The sequence below is a fragment of the Branchiostoma lanceolatum genome, chromosome 5, assembly GCF_035083965.1.
Source record: "Branchiostoma lanceolatum isolate klBraLanc5 chromosome 5, klBraLanc5.hap2, whole genome shotgun sequence".
Taxonomy (NCBI): Eukaryota; Metazoa; Chordata; class Leptocardii; order Amphioxiformes; family Branchiostomatidae; genus Branchiostoma; species Branchiostoma lanceolatum.
The window spans coordinates 4,324,769-4,346,880 of NC_089726.1; the positions used below are offsets into that span (position 1 = coordinate 4,324,769).

General features: G+C 39.9%; 2 protein-coding genes and 1 long non-coding RNA gene across 4 annotated transcripts; 1 reads left to right on the plus strand and 2 right to left on the minus strand.

Moving 5' to 3' along the window:
- Positions 1–970: 970 nt before the first annotated feature.
- LOC136434525 (receptor-type tyrosine-protein phosphatase alpha-like) lies at positions 971–10,415 on the minus strand. Of its 2 annotated transcripts, XM_066427389.1 has the most exons (13): positions 10,229–10,415; positions 9,622–9,691; positions 9,177–9,286; positions 7,092–7,237; positions 6,466–6,550; positions 5,987–6,063; positions 5,140–5,176; positions 4,561–4,658; positions 4,023–4,142; positions 3,272–3,426; positions 2,813–2,948; positions 1,683–1,845; positions 971–1,132 (listed from the first exon to the last, which is right to left on the minus strand). In XM_066427389.1, exons 1-13 carry the CDS (start codon positions 10,356–10,358, stop codon positions 1,116–1,118), a joined length of 1,344 nt encoding a protein of 447 aa, XP_066283486.1. In that variant the 5' UTR covers positions 10,359–10,415; the 3' UTR covers positions 971–1,115. The 2 variants fall into 2 exon arrangements, with proteins under 2 accessions (XP_066283486.1, XP_066283488.1); XM_066427391.1 differs by lacking the exon at positions 9,177–9,286 and having other exon boundaries at positions 10,229–10,270.
- Positions 10,416–10,528: 113 nt separating this feature from the next.
- Positions 10,529–14,622, plus strand: LOC136434542 (uncharacterized). Its single transcript, XR_010755757.1, has 4 exons — positions 10,529–10,725; positions 11,328–11,391; positions 13,537–13,617; positions 14,084–14,622. It is a non-coding gene; the product is annotated as an uncharacterized lncRNA (long non-coding RNA).
- A 1,230-nt stretch (positions 14,623–15,852) lies between these two features.
- LOC136434828 (protein jagged-1a-like) lies at positions 15,853–21,096 on the minus strand. Its single transcript, XM_066427900.1, has 6 exons — positions 21,093–21,096; positions 20,253–20,363; positions 19,032–19,142; positions 17,995–18,105; positions 16,385–16,696; positions 15,853–15,884 (listed from the first exon to the last, which is right to left on the minus strand). Exons 1-6 carry the CDS (start codon positions 21,094–21,096, stop codon positions 15,853–15,855), a joined length of 681 nt encoding a protein of 226 aa, XP_066283997.1.
- Positions 21,097–22,112: the final 1,016 nt, after the last annotated feature.

Genomic DNA, 22,112 nt, shown 5'->3' on the forward strand with positions numbered 1-22,112 from the left:
CTTTCTATCACTTCCAAGTAGTGATATACTTAATTAGTTGGTCCAAACAGTGACACGGGGCTACAACTACAGAAAAATAAGTTCTGACTCATAAATCAAACAAACACTAAGCTTCAGAATCCATAATGAACTCCATTGCTCAGCCATGTTGTTTTCATTAGGTCCAGTGCCTGAAGTAGTTGATGGCCAGGGTAATTCAATTTCTTCATAGCCATGGTCAAATATACATTTAAGTCAAGGAACAGAGTTCCCTCTCTAACAGATGAATCTTCATGCTAATACATCAGCTATGATCAATCGTTACTACATTTTCTTGGTATTCTTAAGTATTCTTTGTTGCTGACGTTTCAAAAGGAACGCCTGTGAAACAGGCACATCTATGCAATTCCTCAGCAAAATACATGACTACTTTGTGTGCATGTATAACTGCTCTCCTTTCATTTGCAATAAGAAGTCTCACAGTTTAAGTGCCGCAGGTGATTCTGGGTAAAGTCAGAGGTCAAGGCAGCCCAGAAGTAAACTAAGAGCTATGCTTCAAACACGAGTAAGTAGTTGTTTACAAATGAGAGACATTAGACTCACTTTGGTCTTAGATAAGAAAATTATCACGACTGCTTGTGCTCAATTAGAACTGTGAGATGACATATGCAGTTGAAAAGAACAGACTCAATCTAATCATACGTTGATGAAGGTTAGACATCCAGGTAGTAAGATACGCCAAAAATAATTACTCAAGCAACTGGATAAGATTTTGAAACAGTCATACGTTTCAGACAGCATCCACTGTCTTTCGTCAGTGACTAACGATAGGACTGAGAACACCAGGTTTTATAGTAGGGTGCCCACCACCCCCCACCCCCGTACAAGCAACATTTAGTTACTGTTTTACTGTTACAGTACTAGAACAACAGTAGCTAATTGAACTATTGGCATTAAACTTTGTCTTGAATTAATCTTCTTTTTAAAACGTATGACTGTTTCAAAATCTTATCCAGTTGCTTGAGTAATTATTTTTGGCGTAACCATCTAATCATACTTCTGTTGAAACTACTCGGTCTTGAGTGGAGCTAGTTTTTGTTTGCTGGCTTGGTGTTTTCCATAATCAGCGCTGGGGATCAGATTTCGTTTTCTCCTGAAACAAAAATAGTTTTCTTAGATAAACCACCTACAATGATACTGTTTCATTCATCTTTGATAACATGGATAACGTTCTGATCATAAATCCATAGGTCATGCAAAGCAAAGCTTGGTCCTTTTTTAAACGGTCAACTTACAGAGGAAAATGGAAAGATGTTTGATATGAGGGAAATGCTTGCAACCACCCAATCAATCACGTGCATTTTGGTTAATTGAGAAAAACACATTGTTCACAAAAACTATTTATATCTATATTGGTAATGCTTTATTTCTCTTGCAGATATCCAAGATACCATGTAATATATTTACATTTGAAAAATTTAAGCTACTTATTGTTAACTACCCTTCATGTAGTATGGTTTAAATGACTAAAAAACACACAAACATTACAAAAGGCGCTTTCTACGTGAAACACGAGATTTCAGTCATTTGTCCAGCTCACTGAAAAAGGGATTAAAGGTACCAGATTGACACTGCCCTGTTCCCATAATCGTCCCACTAAAAGTTCCTAAATACATACGAGAAGATCTAGACAAGATGCCTACCTTTCTGTCCGTCTTCAGAGTTTCCCTCGGTGCGCTGTGCTGTGGCGATCTTGATCTGGGAGATGAGGGCAGACGGCGGCCACAACTTGAACTTCCCTGCCTTGGTGACATCCTCACGAAGATGGGAGTCCAGCAGGGCTTGGTAAATGAAAACGTACTGAGCCTGATGTGATACAAAGAAGGGGGGATAAAATGAGATGATATTGAATAGTTGCATCAGAAAATATAACGGCGGCCACAACTTAAACTTCCTTGCCTTGGTGACATCCTCACGAAGATGGTAATCCAGCAGGGCTTGGTAAATGAAAACGATACAGAGAAGGGAGAGATGAAATAAAATGAGATAAATTGTTATATTGTATATTATGCAATTTTTCTCTCCTTTGGAGCTGTTCTGAAATTCAAGAGAAAACAGTCACCTCTTGTCATTTAGGTTGTCATTTGCACTTGGTGAGAGAACAGTATCCAAGATTGGAATAGAACTTTGACGTTTTCAACAACCACCTTGCAATTAGCCTTGATATAGATATTTTGAGGTGATTCAACCTCATGGTTCTAGTATGTAAACAATCATTGAAATAAATCGTATTTGTCGTTACGCTATCTTCTTACCCTCTCCAACAAAATAGTATTGAATCGAATAATATAAGACCCCACAAGTACGCCTACGTACAAAAATCCCTCTATACTTGAGATGGTAGTTAAAAGTTAAAATCCTCCCACACCATAAGGTGTATAGGGCGGTGTCCATCTCCGTTTCATAGCCCTGGGCCACACTGTGGTGCAATCACTGCAGCAGGGGGCTAGTCCACTGGCAGTGGAGTGTGTTTAACTTCAATACTGTTTCAGAAGCATGTACCATCTTTATAAAGTCTTTGGTATGACCCAATGCGCCTCTTGTCTAGAGGTGTCCTACCCGGGGCTTGAACCCCGGTCCTTCTGGTCCAAGTAATTTGAACCAGATATGGCTAGTAACAAAAGCGCGGACCATTACACCACAGGGACACCCCCCACACTTGAGATATAGTCCGTTGAAATTCAAATACGCATCGAACCTGCCTGCTTCCTGGATATCGATGTGGAAAGTGAGTGAAAACGGTCTATAGTAAAATGATATCATGTTCATGTACCTTGGCCTGAACCATGAAGCTGCGGTTTCGGCGCATCTTGGACACAAACCCGAACACGTCGACTTGTTTCTCCTCGGTCATCATTTCCAACATGGCGTCGATCGTGATGAAGGTCCCAGTACGCCCCACACCGGCACTGAGGAAGGGCAAGGACGGTAAATGAATTATTCTCTTAAAATCACAGGACCCACTAATTATAAAAAAAATGGAAATTTTCTTATTCTGCTAAATCTTCATCCAAAAAATAAGCCAAAACCAGCTTTTGTAGATACCGTCCCTATATTACAGATATTTGAATAGCCCCTTGATAAAACATTGTCAACCACTGCCCATTGTCCATTGATATGCATAGTCATGATCGATCGTTATTTAAAGTTTTCATCATCATCATCATCATCATCATCATCATCATCATCATCATCCTTATCCTTATTATCATTATAAATCGACATTCCGTACCTGCAGTGCACGACTATGGGGTGGTTCTGCCTGGGCACTGACTTCATCACCGTCTGGTGGAACTTCAGGAGGTCCGTGGGGTCGTCGGGGACGCCGAAGTCGGGCCAGGCCAGGAAGTGGAACTGGGTAACCTCGCGCCTTGTGGCAGCGGTTTCCTTATAGGGAATAGAGGAAGAAAAAGGTATATTTACGAATCTGGGACACTTTATAACAAAAGTAAAGCAGTCATCGTCAATTTTGAATCTCGAATTTGAGGACAAAAAGACATCGATGATTAGTAGATAACATTGTGGAACGCAGGCTACCGGGTAAGGACTGAGAAAATCTGACACGAATGATTTGCATTTGCGTTTTGTCGGGATGCAAATAGTAGACAGTTATAGCTTTAAATATGATAACGTAGGCAATTTTTTTCGTAGATGCTAATTCACTATCATGTACATCATCTTCAACTGTGAGAAGTAAATTATGTCTCCCTTGTAAACTAACGGCAGTAAGCCATCTTGCAGATCTGAATGCACATGTGCAGTCGCTATGTATTGTGGTCTGAGGTCAACGTTTAAAGTCCAGTAATTTCTTAACAATATCTTTTACTCGACGCACAATTTCTGTAAAGTTTTCACGTAGACGTGTGTTTAGTTCTGAGGGACCTTATCCCCTGCCCTTCCCCCAGAATCCTCTGCGGCACCGGAACGAATATTTGTGCAATCTGCGAAATATAGATAGCTTTCGTCAAGAATGGAACATGTACCTTAGTGAGCAGGAATTTACGGGCGATGTAATAGTCCATTTTGTCGGTGCCAATCAGGGTCACGCGGAAGTCTCCGTAAGCCATGGTGTCAGTCTCAGACCAGTACTTGCAAACCTTGTTCTAGGGACAAGCAGGATGATCAGAAGTCAAGTTACGGTGTAGGAAGAATAAAGTGATACGGTAAACATTGTTTACCCCCTCTCTCTCTCTCTCTCTCTCTCTCTCTCTCTCTCTCTCTCTCTCTCTCTCTCTCTGTGTCTCACTCACTCTCTCTCACACACACACACACACACACACACACAAACACACACACGCACACTAGCATACACACAAACACAGGCACGCACACTAGATAATATTACACACACACACACACACACACAAACACAAGTACGCACACTAGAATAAACACACAGACGCACACACACACACACATACATAACGCAAACACACACACACAAACACACACAAACACGCACACATACATTTATACACTCACACACACTCGATGCTACCAAACAAACAGACTGTATTGTACCTGGCAGTTCTCCACCAGGTTGGACAGCATGAGGATAGTAGAGGATCTGGTCTCCCAGATCATGCGCCAGAAGTCCTGTACGGTGTTCTGCATGGGCCCTGGTAAAATGGCAGGTTGGTATAACATCACATGATTTGTTATCGTGTAGTTGATAGCATTTTATTGTGATATTGAAACTTGGCCGGATTTACACATGCGTTTTTTTTTAGTCGACTTCGACTCTACTCAGGACTGTACCCAAGGCCGCTCAAGTAGCTTTCTCTTGTAGGAAAACTCCACTTAAGCATCCCAAAGCTCCTCACACACAGCCCCAAGTCGACACCGAAAACCTGTGTGCGAATTGTGCCTTAGACGGGGAGTTTGCATATTTTCCATTTGTAATTATGTGCATAATCATAGCTGTGGTAAAGTGGTGCTATTTCCCATAACATCAGGTAGAATCATGGCATGCTTGGAAAATCAACAACTGGAAAAGACATTTATGAAATAGAAACAATAGAACAGAAAATAGCTTTGAAAACAAAATGGAATTGCAAGCTACATGAGAGCATAAAAGAGCAACCACATGTCAGAGTTTACCTTGAGTTGCTATGTACTTCTTCTCCTCATTGTAGCCCTAAGGTACAAAATGAACACGAACAAATCAATACGTACATACAAAAACAACAGTTAGACGTGAAAAATTTGGAGTTTCTCGTCTTGTGTAATTGTAGGTCATTGATCAAGCAAATAAGGATTTTATCAATTTTATCAAAATAATATGTGTCCATTGTTCACTTCCTGTCACTTTGTGGTGAACGTGACCAGCCTATGGCATAAATATAACTTCAAAAACACACATAGTCAGACCAAAAGTAGTGCCTTCATGTGAATTAGAAGCATCTTCCCATTTACCCCTTGACCTGACCTGTCCTGACATTTCCGATAAACGACTAGTTCTAACACCTCTGAAATCTACATCCGGCCACGCAGAAGGTCTGACCATTGCGGTCATCTTTTACTCGCGTCCTTCCAGTCTATAGTATGATGACAGTGCATTCAAATAACTACGGATGCACACAGAGAACCATGAAGAATAACTCCGTACACAGATCCACCCTCAAAATATTACAACTAACAAGATGTTCTCGATTCAGGTTTTAGAAAGCATTTGTTCATCATAAACAGCGTTATGCCAACTTATGGTGAAGCAGAGTATAGAAGAGAGGCTCGGTTAAAATTAAGAATACTTGATGAATACGTTAATTTTGTCCGAATTACTCTTTTTTGCTCTAGCTTAAAGTAATTGTGCTGAAAAGATCAATGCACACAGTGCTAGAATTACAAGAATGCTAAGACATATAACAAAGATGTAACCTTTTTAAACCTGCCACAATTTGAATACTAAGTATTAAACCTATCATAGCTTCACAAGCTTCACACTTACGTCGATGTAGGATGCGTTGATATAGTCAGACCTTGGATCATTATCAACCAGTGATAGGATGACCCTGCTATGGTCATCTGTGGAAAAAATACACATGGGATTTTGGTTTTCACAATGTGTACTGTGGTCTCTACTTTTCGATAAGTAAGACTTTGTTTCCAATGATGTGACCAAATGTAAAGATTGTACATGAATACACGTAAGAAAAGATGAGGTTAGAATAGATTTATCTGCAGTTTACAAATCAAGGCTCTTAATTCTTTCAATCAGTATGTTGAATAGACTGAACCTCAATACAATTTGATTAAAAAGTTGAGGCCAGGGGCAGTAGAAAGTGTACGGTGGATGTTTTTTAAAGTATGCCAACCAGTATACATAGAATACATAGGTTTCCAGGACATTTAAGAAAGAAGTACAATAAGAGCTGCAGGGTTGAACTTCTAATTCTGATTGCCAGTCAGGACCGGTCTACTACTCACAGCTGATGATATTCCTGAAGCGGTTCTTGTCCCTGTTGTTCTGACAGGCCTGGGAATGTTCCTCTCCCAGCAGTTTGGGCAGAGCCTAGTTGAGACAGAAATCAATTCACTGTTGTATGAACGATCAGAACATGCGCAAATAGCTGAACATGTAACCAATACCACAACCAGATAGCAATCTCCACCGGACACAGCTCTTTGTAAGAAAGATTACATCATACAAGAAAATCATAGTATGCAATCAAATGGTGAGATATTTCAATACATTGTGTTTCTTGGTAGATAATCAGGAGACATGCTTACAGATGTATTTCAGATCTATGCCAGCAGATATGTTATATATACATGTGAAGGATAGTATGTGGTATATAAATTATTTGCAGATGTGGCGAATTTGTGTCAGCGGGATGTGCCGAATCCGTGCAAGAAGATGTGTGCAGATATGTGTGCAAATGTGTGGCATGTACAAACAGCTGTGTGTGTGTAGGTGTGTGTGTGTGTAGGTGTGTGGCTGATACACGCGCGTCCAGATTTAGGTAGATCTGTAACACAATATGTGTGGCAGGTAAACCGGTACAGATATATGACAGGTTCTACATTTTTAGATCATCCCTGATTATAATTACCTCGTATTCATATGTGAACAGTGTTTCCTCGTTGGCGAGCCTGCGGTTGAACTCTTTCTTCAGCATGGCGACGGGGATGGGTTTGAGGAAGTCCAAGATCGCGATGGGTGTCGACTGGGTCTGCCTCTTCATCGGCATACTCCACCCTACAGGTGTGTACGTTATGTACATGTATTATATGACTGTTTTCATGCTTTATACTACTAATAGTGATCAGATGAAGATTAGATAGCCAGGTAATAAAATTCGCATAACACAACAGTTACTCAAGCAACTGGATAGAATTTGGAAACTGTCACTGATGTTTTATGTAGCATTCACTGCCTTTGGTCAGTGACTGCACAAGATCTGTAGTTCAGCAGGTATTAACCAATTTATTTACATATCCATTAATTGTTTTTGCGTAAATACCTGTTGAAATGCAGATCGTGTGCAGTTATTGACGAAAGATGGCGGATGCAACCTGAAAGGCCTGACCATTTTCAAAACCTATTCGGTTGCTTGAGTAGTTGTTATCTTACAGCATACTACTTATGGTTTTGAGTTTATCAAACGTTACATTGCTTATTACCTTCGCCGAGAAGGTTATGCAGAGGGTAGCGTTTGTATGTGTGTGTGTGTGTGTGTGTGTAATGTACAGCATAACTCGAGAAGGCTTGGATGGATTGTCTTGATATTTAGTAGGTGGGTAGGTCTTGATGAGACTAGAAAATGATTAGATTTTGGGTCTCCTAGCGGCTTGTAACGGTACTGCAGCGGAACTTCCTGTTTTGATATCTCGTGTTCTGGACATGCTATGGAACTGATTTTTGAGTGGTAGACAGCTCTTTGGACAGAGAGTAAGTGGTATGGGTTTGGGCCCCCTAGCGGCTTTTTTTGGAACTGCAGGAGCAGGTTTTGGTTCAGACTTTGAAAGGGAATAACTCAAGAAGGGCTTGATGGATGGCAATGATTTTTGGTAAGTAGATAGCTTGAGTGATGATGAACATGATTAGATACTTTTTATGCAAATCAGTATCTAATTTGCATAATTAATGAGGAAAGTTTATACATCCGCCAAATTCCATGATAGAACTCTGAAACATGTGACATATGTAAGTGAGGAAGAGAGAAATATTAATTGATATAAACTATGCAACTGAAGACCTCATTTGCATAATTAATGAGAAAATACTATAACAATGGCCTTGATGGATGGTCATGATATTTGGTATGTAGATAGCTTGTGTGATGCTTAGAATGATTGGCCGATAATTATGCAAATCAGATTCTAATTTGCATAATTAATGAGGCAACATTAAAAATCTGCTTTGTGTCATTTGACTATTCAAATTGTAACTGAGGAAGAGAGGAATGTTGAAGATAGAAAATATGCAAATGTGGGCCTTATTTGCATACTTAAATGAGAAACTACTATAATTCCATACTGGTAAATGACGGAAATTTCATGCATTTAATACTTTTTTTGTGCCATCGGGAAGTTATGTGAATGTGAACATCGTTGAATTAAATTATGCTAATAAGGGCCTCATTTGCATAATTGATGATCAAAATTAGCATAACCCTCTTTGTTAAGCTCCTACTTTGTTAAGCTCATACTTTGGACATGTCATATTTTAAGACAATCAACTGGTATGATTTATAATTGATGAGAAACACTCCTAATACGTCAGTCACAATGGTTAAAATCATTTGGCGAAGGTATGAGGTCGTGGAACTCTAGTTACTACTGGGTTTGGGCTGTTAGAGCTGCAGGCAGACGGTTTGATTTCTCCTGCACGGCTGACAAAAATGAAAGAATTAAAATTTTTGTTCCTTTTTTATATGTGAACACTTGCATTCCTTTTGCAGCCACGTGGGATTTGCCATTCATTAAGAATACGCTAGTATATGTTTAATGCTGATGCAATCAGTATTCCTATCTAGAATAAGCGTTCACATAATTTGCAGGTAAAGACGAAACAAGTGGTGTCCTATGTATCATGAAATAACTTGAATGTTGGGCTAACGTAAAGAGAATTGTGATGATTCAAAAACAGGAAATAACAGATTATAAATTAGGATTATGACCATTATGAATCGTACTTGGTTTTGGTAGGCTTGGCAGTGGTCGGAGGCGACCAGGCATTGGACTAGCAGACCCATGCAGGTTAGTGGACATGTCAATATCACTCTTCTTCGAAAGCATGCTCTTCCTGCAAAATGGGTAAGTATATTTGTTGTCATCCTATTATGATTCACTCCTCCGCCTCATAAAGAACGACCCAGGCATGCAGGGGCACATTAAAGGCACACTTACACAGACAGATAGACGGACGACAGAAAGACATTATTCACACTGACGCACACACAAACTGACACACACACACACTGACACACATACGTACACACACACACACACACTGACACACAAACAAACACACACATACAAACACACACACACACACGCTCACACACAAACACACATACACACACACACACACACACACACACAGATAAACCATACAACAATTAAATCACTGTGATTTACCTGAAGAAGTAGATACTGAAAGCAGTGGCTCCGATCCCAGCTAAGGTAATGACTATTCCACTCACTAGCACTGCAGAAAGAAAGAAAAAGGAAAAATGTGTTTGTTGGAATGGTATGGAATACCGTGAGACGATATAGATCGTTTGGTAAGTGCCGCCAACTCAGAGAAGAGAAGGAAGCAGCTTTTACCGTTTTGATAAAAAGTAGCTCAAATAAAGCTAAGTAATCAGGACATTATCTCAAGTCTTGTAGAGCCATGTACTGAAAAAATAACCGTTCACTCAGTCATTCAATCAGTAAGTACATCAGTCAGAATCAGTCAGTCATGTCAGTCAGGACGTCATTCAGTCATTCAGTACGTCATTCAGTACGTCACCCCTTCAGCTAATCAGTCTCAATCAGTCAATACGTCATTCAGTACGTTATCCCTTTAGTCAATCAGTCATTCAGTACGTCAATCATTCAGTCAGTCATATCATTCACTCACCCATGCATTCACTCACTCATTCACTCACTCTTGCAAGGGCAGTGCTATCAACTCAATTGAATCAATTGAAAATGCTCTTTAGAAGTCTTAACTTAATCACCATAGCCATTAGACTCATACCTTTGACCATGGACGAGGCTTGAGTCCCACTGCCTTCCTTGTTACTTGCCAGGCAGACGTAACGTTCGTTGTCCGGATCCACTGTCGATAAGTCGGCGATGGTGAGGCTCGCCTCGAGGTAAGACTCCATTCCACGTTGCCCGCTCTTCTGGACAACGGTGTGTTTGTTGTCCTCGGCGACGACGTCTTCACCACGCCTGTTTACAACTGAACATTTAGTTTCGAACGAGCGTTATTGCCCGCGCGACGCCGCCTAGCGGCTGTACGGTACTGCAGGTCATTGACCTCAGGCCTTATGACGGCATCAGACCTTTGACCGCAGGAAATGTTTACACAATGGTCACGTGGTGCCGTTTTTAGCCGGAAGTATTTTGGTTATAGTGTTTTTGCAGCAATTGGGGACCTAAAACAGGACAAAATGCAGTTTTTACGGAACCAACCGGCTGAATTTGGAAGATCAGCATCTTTTTCGTGTTCTAAGGCTTTCTCAAGGAATGGTAAGTACTTCTTAAAGTTTTCGGATGAAGGTGAGTTTACCCATTCACGACTCGGGTCGCTTTCGTTACACTAGACGTGTCTGCACCATGTGCAAATGGTGTCATGCCAGTGACAATTTTTTTATCGCCGCCGCGAGGCCTCAAATACGAGGTGTTTACGTGCAAGTTTCGCATGTGTGCACTACTTGCGGTGAGGCCATAGCCTTGAAAAACCCCTGTTAAGCTGTTTATCTCCGCTTGAATTGCTGTTTTTCTTCTTGCAAAGTTACAATGTGCAATAATGTTTCACTAGTTTCATAGAATTGTCTGTAAAAATACAATCTTAGACATGCTTAGATTGCCGAGGTTTTGTCCAGCCTGATTTTTGATCCTTCAAAATTGTAGCTTACCACTGCAAAACATCAATTTATGCATATGAAAAATGTTCTGAATGCTTATATGTCAATTTTATTACATTAGTCCTTATGATATTTCACATTGTATTAGCTTAAATCAGTTCATATGACTTAGCTTTAGATGATGTCCCAGAAAATTCTGTAAATTACAGCACAAGTAATATGCCCCCCTCCCCACTGTTTTTCCTTCTTCTTTTTTTCTACTAGGTGAATCATGTGCTGATGTTGTATCAAGATTTGTAACACAGACCAACCAGTGCAGATTAGAACTGTAAGTAGTAATTGATATTATTGCATTGAAACACTACAGATTTTGCAAAATCCAGGTCAATTACTGCTGTACCTTATAGTTGTGTAATTACATGCTGCAAAAACTCTTACCTGAGTTTACAGATCACCATACTTAATAAATACTTACTATGAAAAAATATTATGTATAAGATACATTAACAAATTGGCTATGCTAGTTAAATGTAACTACCATGTTACAGTATTTACAAGTGGAATCACAGATGTAGGTGGACCTACAAATATATTGAGAATTAGATTACATTAAGTAATCTTAATTTTGAGCTAAAATATAGCATGCTCTATCACCGGTATACCTTAAGTATTTCTAACATCTTATTATACACTGAAGTACTGAGTTCTTTACTACATGACACATGGAAATAAGCACATGTGATCTGTTTTTACTAATATATACTATGCTGTATTTGTGCAGCTGTATTAATTTCATATGTAACCCTTATACAATCATTATCATATCAACAGGATTACTGCACAAGATTAATCACCATGTTTCTTGTAGAATTTATACAAACTATATGGCATGTAAAGGTGTAACAATATATATGTCACATGTAGAGATGGGAATTCAGGAGAATCTGGAATTCTCTTAGTAGACTTAGGAATTCCAGTCTCTCCTTGGAAATTTCCAGATTCTCCTAGTAGAGATTTGAATTCTACTACTGAACTGGGATATTAGATACTACTGTAAATGCGTTTCTATATCATGCTAAGGGGAAAAGGGGAGTGTTCGCAGTGGTTTTGATTTTGTGGCAGTGCTACAATATTGGATAAAATGTTTGCGATGGTTTTCAGTTCGCGGCAAAACCCACAAACAAAACCACTGCGAACATTTCTGCATTTACAGTATTGTACACTAGTGAGTAGCTATAGTATATAACATATTCTTGACAGCTAATTGCAAGAAAAGATTATAACCTCTGTTGCATCACCTGTGTGGAATTTTGAAGTTAGCTGTAGACAAAGCTAGGTAGGTAGGTAGGTAGGTAGACAAAGGCCACTAGTACTACAGTGTCCCTAGTGAGTAGTATGCAGCAAATTTAGATGTTAGAAAAAGGGTTATTGTATTGTTTCAGATTTTGAAGCTTTGCTATAGAATTTCAAATTGAAGTCAATGTGTAAATTCTGGTTAGTCGAAGAATATTGTTGTTTCCTTTACTTTAACACTATACCATGGACATAGATTCGAGTATATCCTAAAACAGATTGGGATAATCGTGCAGAATTAGAATTGTGAATTATTCCAAGACAAATCTTGATTCCAATATGTCCTAGGACAATCTGGGATGGTCTGAATGAATAAGGTCTGTGACCAGGAAAAGATGGATGTCACCATGGTTACAGAAGGGACATCTGATTATTCTGATATCTAAAACATGAAGTAATTCTCCTAGAATGATTATGGTGAATGTAGGCACACCTTTGCTGAAATTGATTAAAATGTCAGTTGTGAAATGATTGAGTCTATTTTCCATAATATATTGATGTAATCTATATTTCTCTCTATATTAGAATTGGAAATTAGCCTGTCCTCAAACTTATTGAAGTATCTAATTGTCCTAGGGCAACTTGGAATTCCAATATTCAGATCCCAATTCAGTAGTAGAAATCCAATATCTCCTAGGAGAGACTAGAATTCTAATCTCTACTAGGAGAATTCCAATTTCTACTGTGATATATACAAAATGATGACCAGAAAATCTATGAATTTCTTAATGCGAAACAATACTATAATTTTCCATCTTATTGTAGGTACTGTTCTTGTGTTATAATGTTATAGTTATGCATTGATAAAGGATAGGTGCATTGGTGCACTTTCTTCTTTTGTGTGAGCAGACATATCTTAAAAGGGCCCTGCTACTTTCATTTGGAAATTACAGACTTCAAGTGTACAACATGTAGCATAAGCTGGCTGTTGCTGGTCCTTTAGTTTGGAATTAGTAGGCTAAGTCCTGTTATAGAAAGTTCTTGTGACAGAAAAAAAAACATGCTTACTAATTTATTTGTACATGTACATGCAACATTACAGAAACAATAGAAATTTTAATAACCATTGTATGTTTGATATTTCTACTATCATTTAGAATTGTTTCTTTGTTCTTTATAGGAGAAAGCAGGAGTCACAGTTTCCAGTGATTTCCTGAGAGGTCCTCTCTGACCCAAAGCTGATCCCATACTGCTGGAGAAAGTAAGTACATATATATATGTTAACTAGAGTTAGTACTGTTGCTAGTTTTGTGACAAAATTGAATTCAAATATTTGTGTTATTCCCTGAAATGCATATGCATGCACTTTCAGTCTCCTACTGTTTCTTCACATAACAAGAAGATAAAGAGTTAAATACTGTAATAGGGGGTTGTACCTCACAACAATGGGCATCTGAGTTCTTTGTGTCAGAATAAACCTAGCTCTTTGTTAAAGTTCATAGATTTTCTCAAGATACTTTTCGTGGCAATTTATCAAGAATGGGTCAGATTAAGTTTATTCGATTTAGTAGGTTTCTGATAATGTCCAAGTTTATGTCAAGAGCAAATGAGTTTTTAACTAACGATACCTTGTATTTTGATGTAATAGTAATTGTTGCATTGATTGCAGGACCAGAAGGTAAAAGTCAGATTTTTATTTCCCTTGTCTGCCTGTATGTCATGTGTAGGTCAACCATCCCTGTCAACAGGTGGCCATCAGGAACTCTGATCAACTTTGACAGACTTCAGGCCCTGCAGATCAGCTCAGAATGCCAGTGGAAGTTCATGAGCATGTACAGGCTGCAGCTACTCGTCTTTCTCTGACTATATGCGTCTGGCTCCGCTGAATTAAACTCATGTGCTCTATGTTTTTTTTTTTAAATGTCCATACGACTTCATAATCATAGATGTCATTAATCACACCAAGTTCAGAATGTGATTGGCTGCACAATCTACAGAAAAAATATTTATTTTCATACATGTCATTTAATTAACTGTAGTTGGGATATATTTTCTTGTACTGTATTTATAATCTGTACTTTTTAACTTAATCTCTTACCATTCCTACTTTCTATGATAATGTTACATGCTGATTGAATTATTATTGTACTTGTCATGTAGGTTACAGAGTGATGTGACATTTCATGTTATCTTACCAGTCTCATTTCATCTCTGTATTTTTGTATGAACTCTATGAATGTAAATAATAAAGAAAAGATATACCTTTTCACCAGTTTGGCAGCTCATTATTCGTCTATATCCTCTGCTGTAGTCACTTTTCTCTTGACCAAAGTGGTTAAGAGATTGTCCTACCACGGTTGTTACGTATTTGTATTTGATTTCTCACAAGGAATATTTAGGCATAGAGTGTTGACTAGGACATGAACAATGTATTGGCAAGCTAACACAGTATAATCAAGTTTTCTCTTTACACTACTTTCAGCTAACAGTCCACAAACACTGCAAATATTTCGTAATCTATCTATGTGGACAGCCATAGTAGCCTGCGACATGGCGTTCTTCCGGGTTCTACCCTCCCGTGACGCCCCTACGGCGAGCGCGGTTTTTCGAACTTTAAAAAATTGTCAGACACAACAGACCAATATTAAACAGAAGAACAGGGTACTACTTATTCAAAAAAGCTGTAGAAATTAATGGGTAAAGTCACAGGAAAAAAAAATAGCGATTTGTTGCAGCGTCAAGATCACATTACGCCGCGCTTGATATAACTAAGCACATCTTACAATGTTGCGGAAAGTCACCAAAATTGCACCAAATATGTGGAAATCGAATATAAATATGTTTAACAAACTTCTATTTATATGTAACGATACAAACCAGACAAGTTGAATAAAGCGTATTGCACAAAAAGAGCTTTGTTTGTGATCAGATACATATTTTACGAGGTGTCGCCCGGTGGCCATCTTGACGTTGCCCCTAGCAACGCCGCTCTCGGACCGCCGCTCCCAGAAAGAACTAAATGTTCGAATATTCGCGTCTGAAACAGCGGTGTCACCGAGGCGCCATGTGACGTTGGGCGGGGGGTCGCCTCTTGAGCGGCAGATGACAGTCAGACTCGGTCCGGCGATGTTTTTGGCCGGTTCAGATGCTTTCGTCTCCACTTCAGTGGAAGGTGACAAGCTTTGACCTACGGGAAAACGATCTCATGGTGAGTAAAGTTTCCACTTAACGCCAGTTAAATCACTCTGTATCTGCGGTCAAGTCCTAACACATTTGACTGATATCATGTAATCAAAATATCTAAAATCACCATGGGGAATAGCCTTTTAGATATAACGGAGCAAACCACCCAAGCTTTTCTTACTAATTATTACACCAAACTATTTACATGTCTAAGTTATTCTATTGAAAAAATAATATTCTTATCATTATCATTACATTTTCCAAAATAAACCAAGCAACTTCATAAAAATCAGACGTTATCAATGTCTGTGAATTAGTCGATGGTGACAAATGAAAGTAGTAGATCTAGAACAAGCATTTAGAACTGGTGGATCTAGTATGCAATGTCATATCCAAATGCTATGGCCAGCTCTACTAATTCTTCAAGCCTTACGCATTTCAATGCCAGGCACATTGATCGTCACCAACAGGAAGATGGGAAAAAGTGATAGTAGAAAATCTCAAAGGTCAGATGCAGAAAGTGGCAGATCAGAGTTAGTACAAACATGCCAAAGAGTCGAATGAAAGAGGTTACTGACTCACGGGGAAGTAGCGCTCATGGTCTGTCTATTTGCTTGCTTTTTCATGGTTATATATTTGCATATATTACTTCCATATATCGTTGTAGTGTAGGAGCTGTGCGTAGGCTAATGGCTAATGTTATGTTAAGTTCTGTTTGTGATTAAAAGTGTAGCGATACGATACCATTTGTCAATTTTGGCATGTTTCATGGAACATAACACGGCCGTCAATATCAATAAAACTGAGCAATATCGACGCCTTATGTCCTAAGTGCCTGCCCCTACCTTCCACACAGCGATAGCCGACCTCCAGACGTTTCTCCACGTGGCCACACGGATCTGGTCCCTTCAGCAGAAAGGTTGAAGAGGCGACGACGTCACAGTACCATCTTCCGTTGCACTTACCCCGAACGCTGATCATGGCAGTCTGATCCATACGGTGGCTGTTGCAGGGAAGGCACCCTTTGGAGTTGCCTTGGCACCCGTGGGAGGGGTCCTGCCTGTACTGCGCGGAGACGACGTCTAGAACCCCGTGAGGGCAGACAAGACGTCCGCGGGAACCATGGCGCAGATAGATTGTGGTCTTGTCACCGGTCGCTGCCAAGGAAAGAGACTGTGTGTTTAAGCTTGTGTGTTACGCCCAATTGCGGTTATACCGACTATAAAGATACAGATACAGACATCTGGTCAATGCCTGCTTATGATCATTGCCCTCACGTAGATGGCAGATTGATTTTACTAACTTTCTCATGTTTCAATGTTTTCTGTTCTGTGCAACTTAGCAAGTTAAATGATGATTTGAAAGGCACGACCGAATGTGAATCAAGTAACAAGATTTCGTGACTGAATAGGTTACTGATTGCATTTTGACAATTGGTTCATTGATCAAGCATTGACCCCAAAAAATAATAACAATCTTTTTAAACAGCCACGAAATTAGCAAAGTTTGAACTGTAAGAAAAACATGATTACATCTTTAAAATAACCACAGCAGCACGTGCCACAGAAAACGGTCAGAAAGCACACTCAGCTTTCAGTAGCATGCAACAGCACAGACTATAAAGTATGCTTCAATTGTGATTATGATTTCCAAATCAATACTTTTGAAATGGAAGAGATGATGTAATGAGTCAGTGAACTCGAAGAAGGTCATATATTTGTTAGAACGTATCAAGTTTAGCTAATTGTCTGTGTTGATAGAAAAGTCTAAATATGAATCATATTGAATGAAATATCAAACAACCAAGAAGAGTCTACCTAGCATGTGTGACAACAAAGCATTGATCGTGGTGAAAACAAATAAAAGCAATGGTAATCGTAAATACAACAAAGGTACATTGCATACTGGGATGCAAATACAATCTGTAGAGTAATTATAACATAATAGAATATTAACTTCATCTATCTAATTCTGTTTCCTTTGATTTTCAAAAACGCAATCGATCTAAATTGCAGCTATGTTTATATATACATATTATATATACCAAGAAATACTCTGTGTAGAGTGATTATGGGTTCTTTATTGATCACAATAACGGCCGAGAAGGTAGGCATAAATTCATTTTCGTGAAATGAAAATGTATTTATATAGAGAGCGAGGGATAGATAGATATAGATAGATATAGATAGATATAGATAGATATAGATAGATAGATAGATGGATGGATAGATAGATAGATAGATAGAAAGATAGATAGATAGATAGATGGATGGATGGATGGATGGACGGACGTACGGACGGACGGACAGACAGACAGACAGACAGACAGACAGACAGACAGACAGACAGACAGACAGACAGATAGATAGATAGATAGATAGATAGATAGATAGATAGATAGATTAACAAACCATTAATTCGTCTACCATGATTTGGAAGAAAATAGGTTACATACTCTCAGTGCAGTTCTGCCCAGTCCATCCACGGTCGCAGCGACAACTGTAGCCGCCTTCCACATTCACACAGGTCCCGTAGTGACACGGCTGGGCGTAGCATTCGTTGATGTCTAAACAAAACAGAGGCATTGCAGCTGTCTGAACCGCCTCCGAACAGGCACAGGAAGGTGCAAGACCCTCATGAACAAGTGGGGTCTCAGTCCAGATGGACAGACGGCATGTGACTGCGGGCAGGAGCAGACCATGGAACACCTCCTCGTCTGCCCCCTCCTGCCTGAGCCATGCACCTGAGAAAGGACCTTGAAGCCCTGACCCCAAGAGGAATTGCAGTAGCGGAATATTGGAGGGGGAGCGTGTAGCAGGCAGAAGACACAAGAAGAAGAAGAAGACTAATACCTGTTTAGAGGACCTACAACATAGTCACTTTACCATTACCGCGCCACCGCCCAAATAAAAAACAAAACTCAACTTCTGATCAAGTCATTATTAACCAGTAAGCATTATGGACCTAACGATATGAATCGGTTTGTTATGGATCCTAATAGACTGACAATCAACAACAAATAAATAGATATTATACGATTCCTTTTAAAATATGTAAACTTGGATATGTTAAGTCTTTGGTCTGCCCCGGAATTTGAACGTTAGTCTTTTGAAGGCAAAATTCCTCCGTCAGATGTTACAAGACGACCAATCCTACACAGCCTTCCCTTCTTTCACAGCCACACTCAGGGAAAAAAGGACATCCCCCGGTAAGAACAAAAGACTTCTTAATTTTTTTCTTCACCAGCCAATCAAACTGTACAATCAGATAATAGAATCCGGTAAAAAAAACGGGTACCCATCATAACAGGTATGTAGTGTATATATGTGTTCATCAGTGTTTTAACCATTGATATCAACCTCATTTAGACTACATTTTCTGCTATGTATGTCGGCAATGTTGATGTGTGAATTAAGAATTGGATTCATGTCAAAACGATAATTCTGTTCCCTGGGCTATGAAACAGATGGTGGATGAACTACATGTACTTACCATGGCCGCAATGCCTTCCACTCCAGCCGCTGTGACACTTGCAGCTGTAATCGTCCTTCAGGTTTTCACAGGTCCCATGCTGACATTGGTTTTCCTTGCAGAAGTCGATACCTGTAGAAACATTTAATAAGATCATGGGATCGGCTCCAAATTATATTTTTAAGACTTTGTATTTGGAGAAAAGGGCATTTGCATGCACGTGACAGTGACGTAAGTAGTGTCCGCCATGTTGGATTGTTAAGCACATCGGCAGAAAGTAATGCCATTTAAACCTATTATAACTGCCGAATCTGTTTTAGTTTGTTTGATCAACGTTGCATCAGAGTAACAGCCGTTGCATAAGATATGTCTTTGGACACAACTAAATGAACCTGTATACCAGATATTAACCTTGAATAACCACGACCTCAAACGCTTACGTACTGCCGGCATGTTGGATCGTTAGACCTAGATGTTGCTTGGTAAATTTGAATATGTGTGCCTAATTGCAACCTATGTAACAGTACGTATCAGATGGACATAGTACTGAAAAGACAAATCCATACATTTAGCATCATAATCAAAGGTCTAGCTGATGTAGGTTCAACAAACTATCATTATGATACCGGATGTGACGCAGACAAGTGCAAATGCTTAGAGTATGTCGGAAAATATTGAATTCTGTCAAATTGCATCATAGATAGATTAGAAAACTGCTGTACTCCTGTAAATGAGTTGCATTGAGCTCAATACTCAGTACAACCCTTGCACAGTTCCAATTAGTCGTGATCTAGTATCAAAGGTCAAAATTCCGGCACTGGCAATTTCTGGGAGTAATTTTCAGATTCAGCTCAGATCCCAAAAATTTAGACTTGTCTAAACATGCAGTTTTGCAATGGTCAGAAATTCTAACCAATTGTGAAAATCACTAAAACGGTTAGGGACCGTCTGCACGTAAAGCAGCATAATGGACGAATGTCCTGTAACAACACCATTTCGGACATTTCTGGAATCTTCAACTTTGACCTAGACCACAATGCATCATGAATTCACATGCGTACTCAGAAAATGTCGTATCAGAGTGCTGGTGCCAATGTGAAGCCTTCAGTACAAAAATGCAGCTAAATGAAAGATCAAGACTCATGTTGATAAACAAGTGAAGACCAATCAGCGATGCATATATCATAAAAGTAAGCCTTTTGTTTCAAGTGACTACTAAGTGACTTCTAAGTGACTACTCACGTATGTGGCAGTTCTTTCCGATCCAGCCAGGTTGACATCGGCACTTGTGCCCACTGCGGTCGCGCACACAGTAGCCGTGCTGACACGGCTTCTCTTTACACGGGTCGTCCTCTGTGGACAGACAATAAACATTTTGAACGTAAGAATAGGTTTTCGATTGATTCAGTATAGTTGCCCAAACGTTATGATATCAGGGAATAGGATGTGTATTTAGAGGGTAATCGGGAGGATGATGATAACACCGTGTTCTGTAGTTACAAGGTACATTAATAATAAGTGAATAATACACTGAATTCAGTGAAGAGCATCCGTAGGAATGTAACACTTGTTACAATGCATTTGTTTACACTTTGGCTTACTCACTAACCCCCACTCACACACACACACATGTACCCACCCAGTCACTCACTTACTCATTCGCCGACTCACCAACCAATGCACTCTCACTCACTCACTCACTCACTCACTCACTCACTCACTCACTCACCCACTCACTCACTCTCAATCACCCACCCACGCAGTCAGTCACTCACTCACTCACTCACTCACTCACTCACTCACTCACTCACTCTCAATCACCCACCCACCCACGCAGTCAGTCAGTCAGTCACTCACTCACTCACTCACTCACTATATCCGAAATCTAACCCACCCGACCATTCACTAACTCACCCATTAGCTCACTCAGTTGTAAAATTTGCTCACTCACTATCATACACATCTTTGCTCACTCGTTCCCTCATTCTCGTCCTCACACACTAACACATTCCATCCATTCAGCCATTCATTCATTAGAACATTCCCTCGCCTTTTCACCAAATCGCAGACTCATCCACTCACCCATGGACTCACGTGTTTTCAGAATTATTCACTCACGTCACTTGACCGAAAGTTTCTCGGTGAGAGGCTTCAAGACAGCACCACCTGCCATCTTTTTTCAGCTCTGGGCTATCACGTGTCATGGAAGTCAAGGGTCACACAGGTCACGTGACACGACGGTTTTGCGGATTGAGGAAGCCATACCTATTACCATGCTCCTGTTTTTCAATAAGCCCACTCGGAGATTCAAGTAAGCATATGCAGTGCCAAAAGTGAAGGCCCCTGGCTTGTGAACAGTTGTCGTTTCCACATCTCCTCGATTTGCAAAACAATACCCAGACTTTTTTTTTAGTCTCAGGGTCTTTGACACTACACATGCGTACTCGTATCTCCGAGTGGACTTTTTAAATGTTCAACTTGTCAATACTCACCTTGGTTGCAGTCCTTTCCGGTCCAGCCAGGATGACATCGGCACTTGTACCCGCCACGGTCCTCCACACAGAACCCGCGCTGACAAGGGTCTGATGCACATGGGTCGATTTCTGTGGACAGGCAATGGAACTTTTTCATGACACCAGAACCGGTGCAATGGCCTAATGGATAGAGTGTTCGCCTTGCATACGGTAGGTCGTGAGTTCAAGCCCCATACCAAAGATTTTTTAAATGGTAATACTTCTTTCTCTGCTAAGCACGCAGCATTTGTGAAAGAATGTGGAAGTTAAACACACACATCACCACCAGCGGACCTGCTGTAGTGACTTGCTCTTGTGTGGCCCAAGGGCTAAGAATGGAGATGGGCGCATCTTATCAAGATGTATGGAATACTTAGGGCCCTGTCACACTTGTGCGTATATTTAAGTGCGCGTGAGTTGCGCATTAACATTTTTGTTGTTGTTTTAAGTAAGGTTTGCGGGGGAAAAGTCGTTTTCTGCTGTGACCCACCGTTGTGCAGCCAAGTGATCGAACCTTAGAAATCACTTACTCGGCTGCAAGAACCTAAACCAAAATCATGTTAATACGCAACTCATACGGACTTGTATA

What these genes read in the sequence shown, in the direction of transcription:
- LOC136434828 (XM_066427900.1), bottom strand. An exon ending in TGGAAGGCATTGCGGCCATG is followed by an intron (nt 18,106 to 19,031) that starts GTAAGTACATGT and finishes TGTTTTGTTTAG; the next exon opens with ACATCAACGAATGCTACGCC. An exon ending in TGGGCAGAACTGCACTGAGA is followed by an intron (nt 16,697 to 17,994) that starts GTATGTAACCTA and finishes TTTCCTTGGCAG; the next exon opens with CGACCGGTGACAAGACCACA.
- LOC136434525 (XM_066427389.1), bottom strand. Translation starts at nt 10,358, where the DNA reads ATGGAGTCTTACCTCGAGGCGAGCCTCACCATCGCCGACTTATCGACA. An exon ending in TGTTCACATATGAATACGAG is followed by an intron (nt 6,551 to 7,091) that starts GTAATTATAATC and finishes TGTCTCAACTAG; the next exon opens with GCTCTGCCCAAACTGCTGGG. An exon ending in GTAAATTCCTGCTCACTAAG is followed by an intron (nt 3,427 to 4,022) that starts GTACATGTTCCA and finishes ATTCCCTATAAG; the next exon opens with GAAACCGCTGCCACAAGGCG.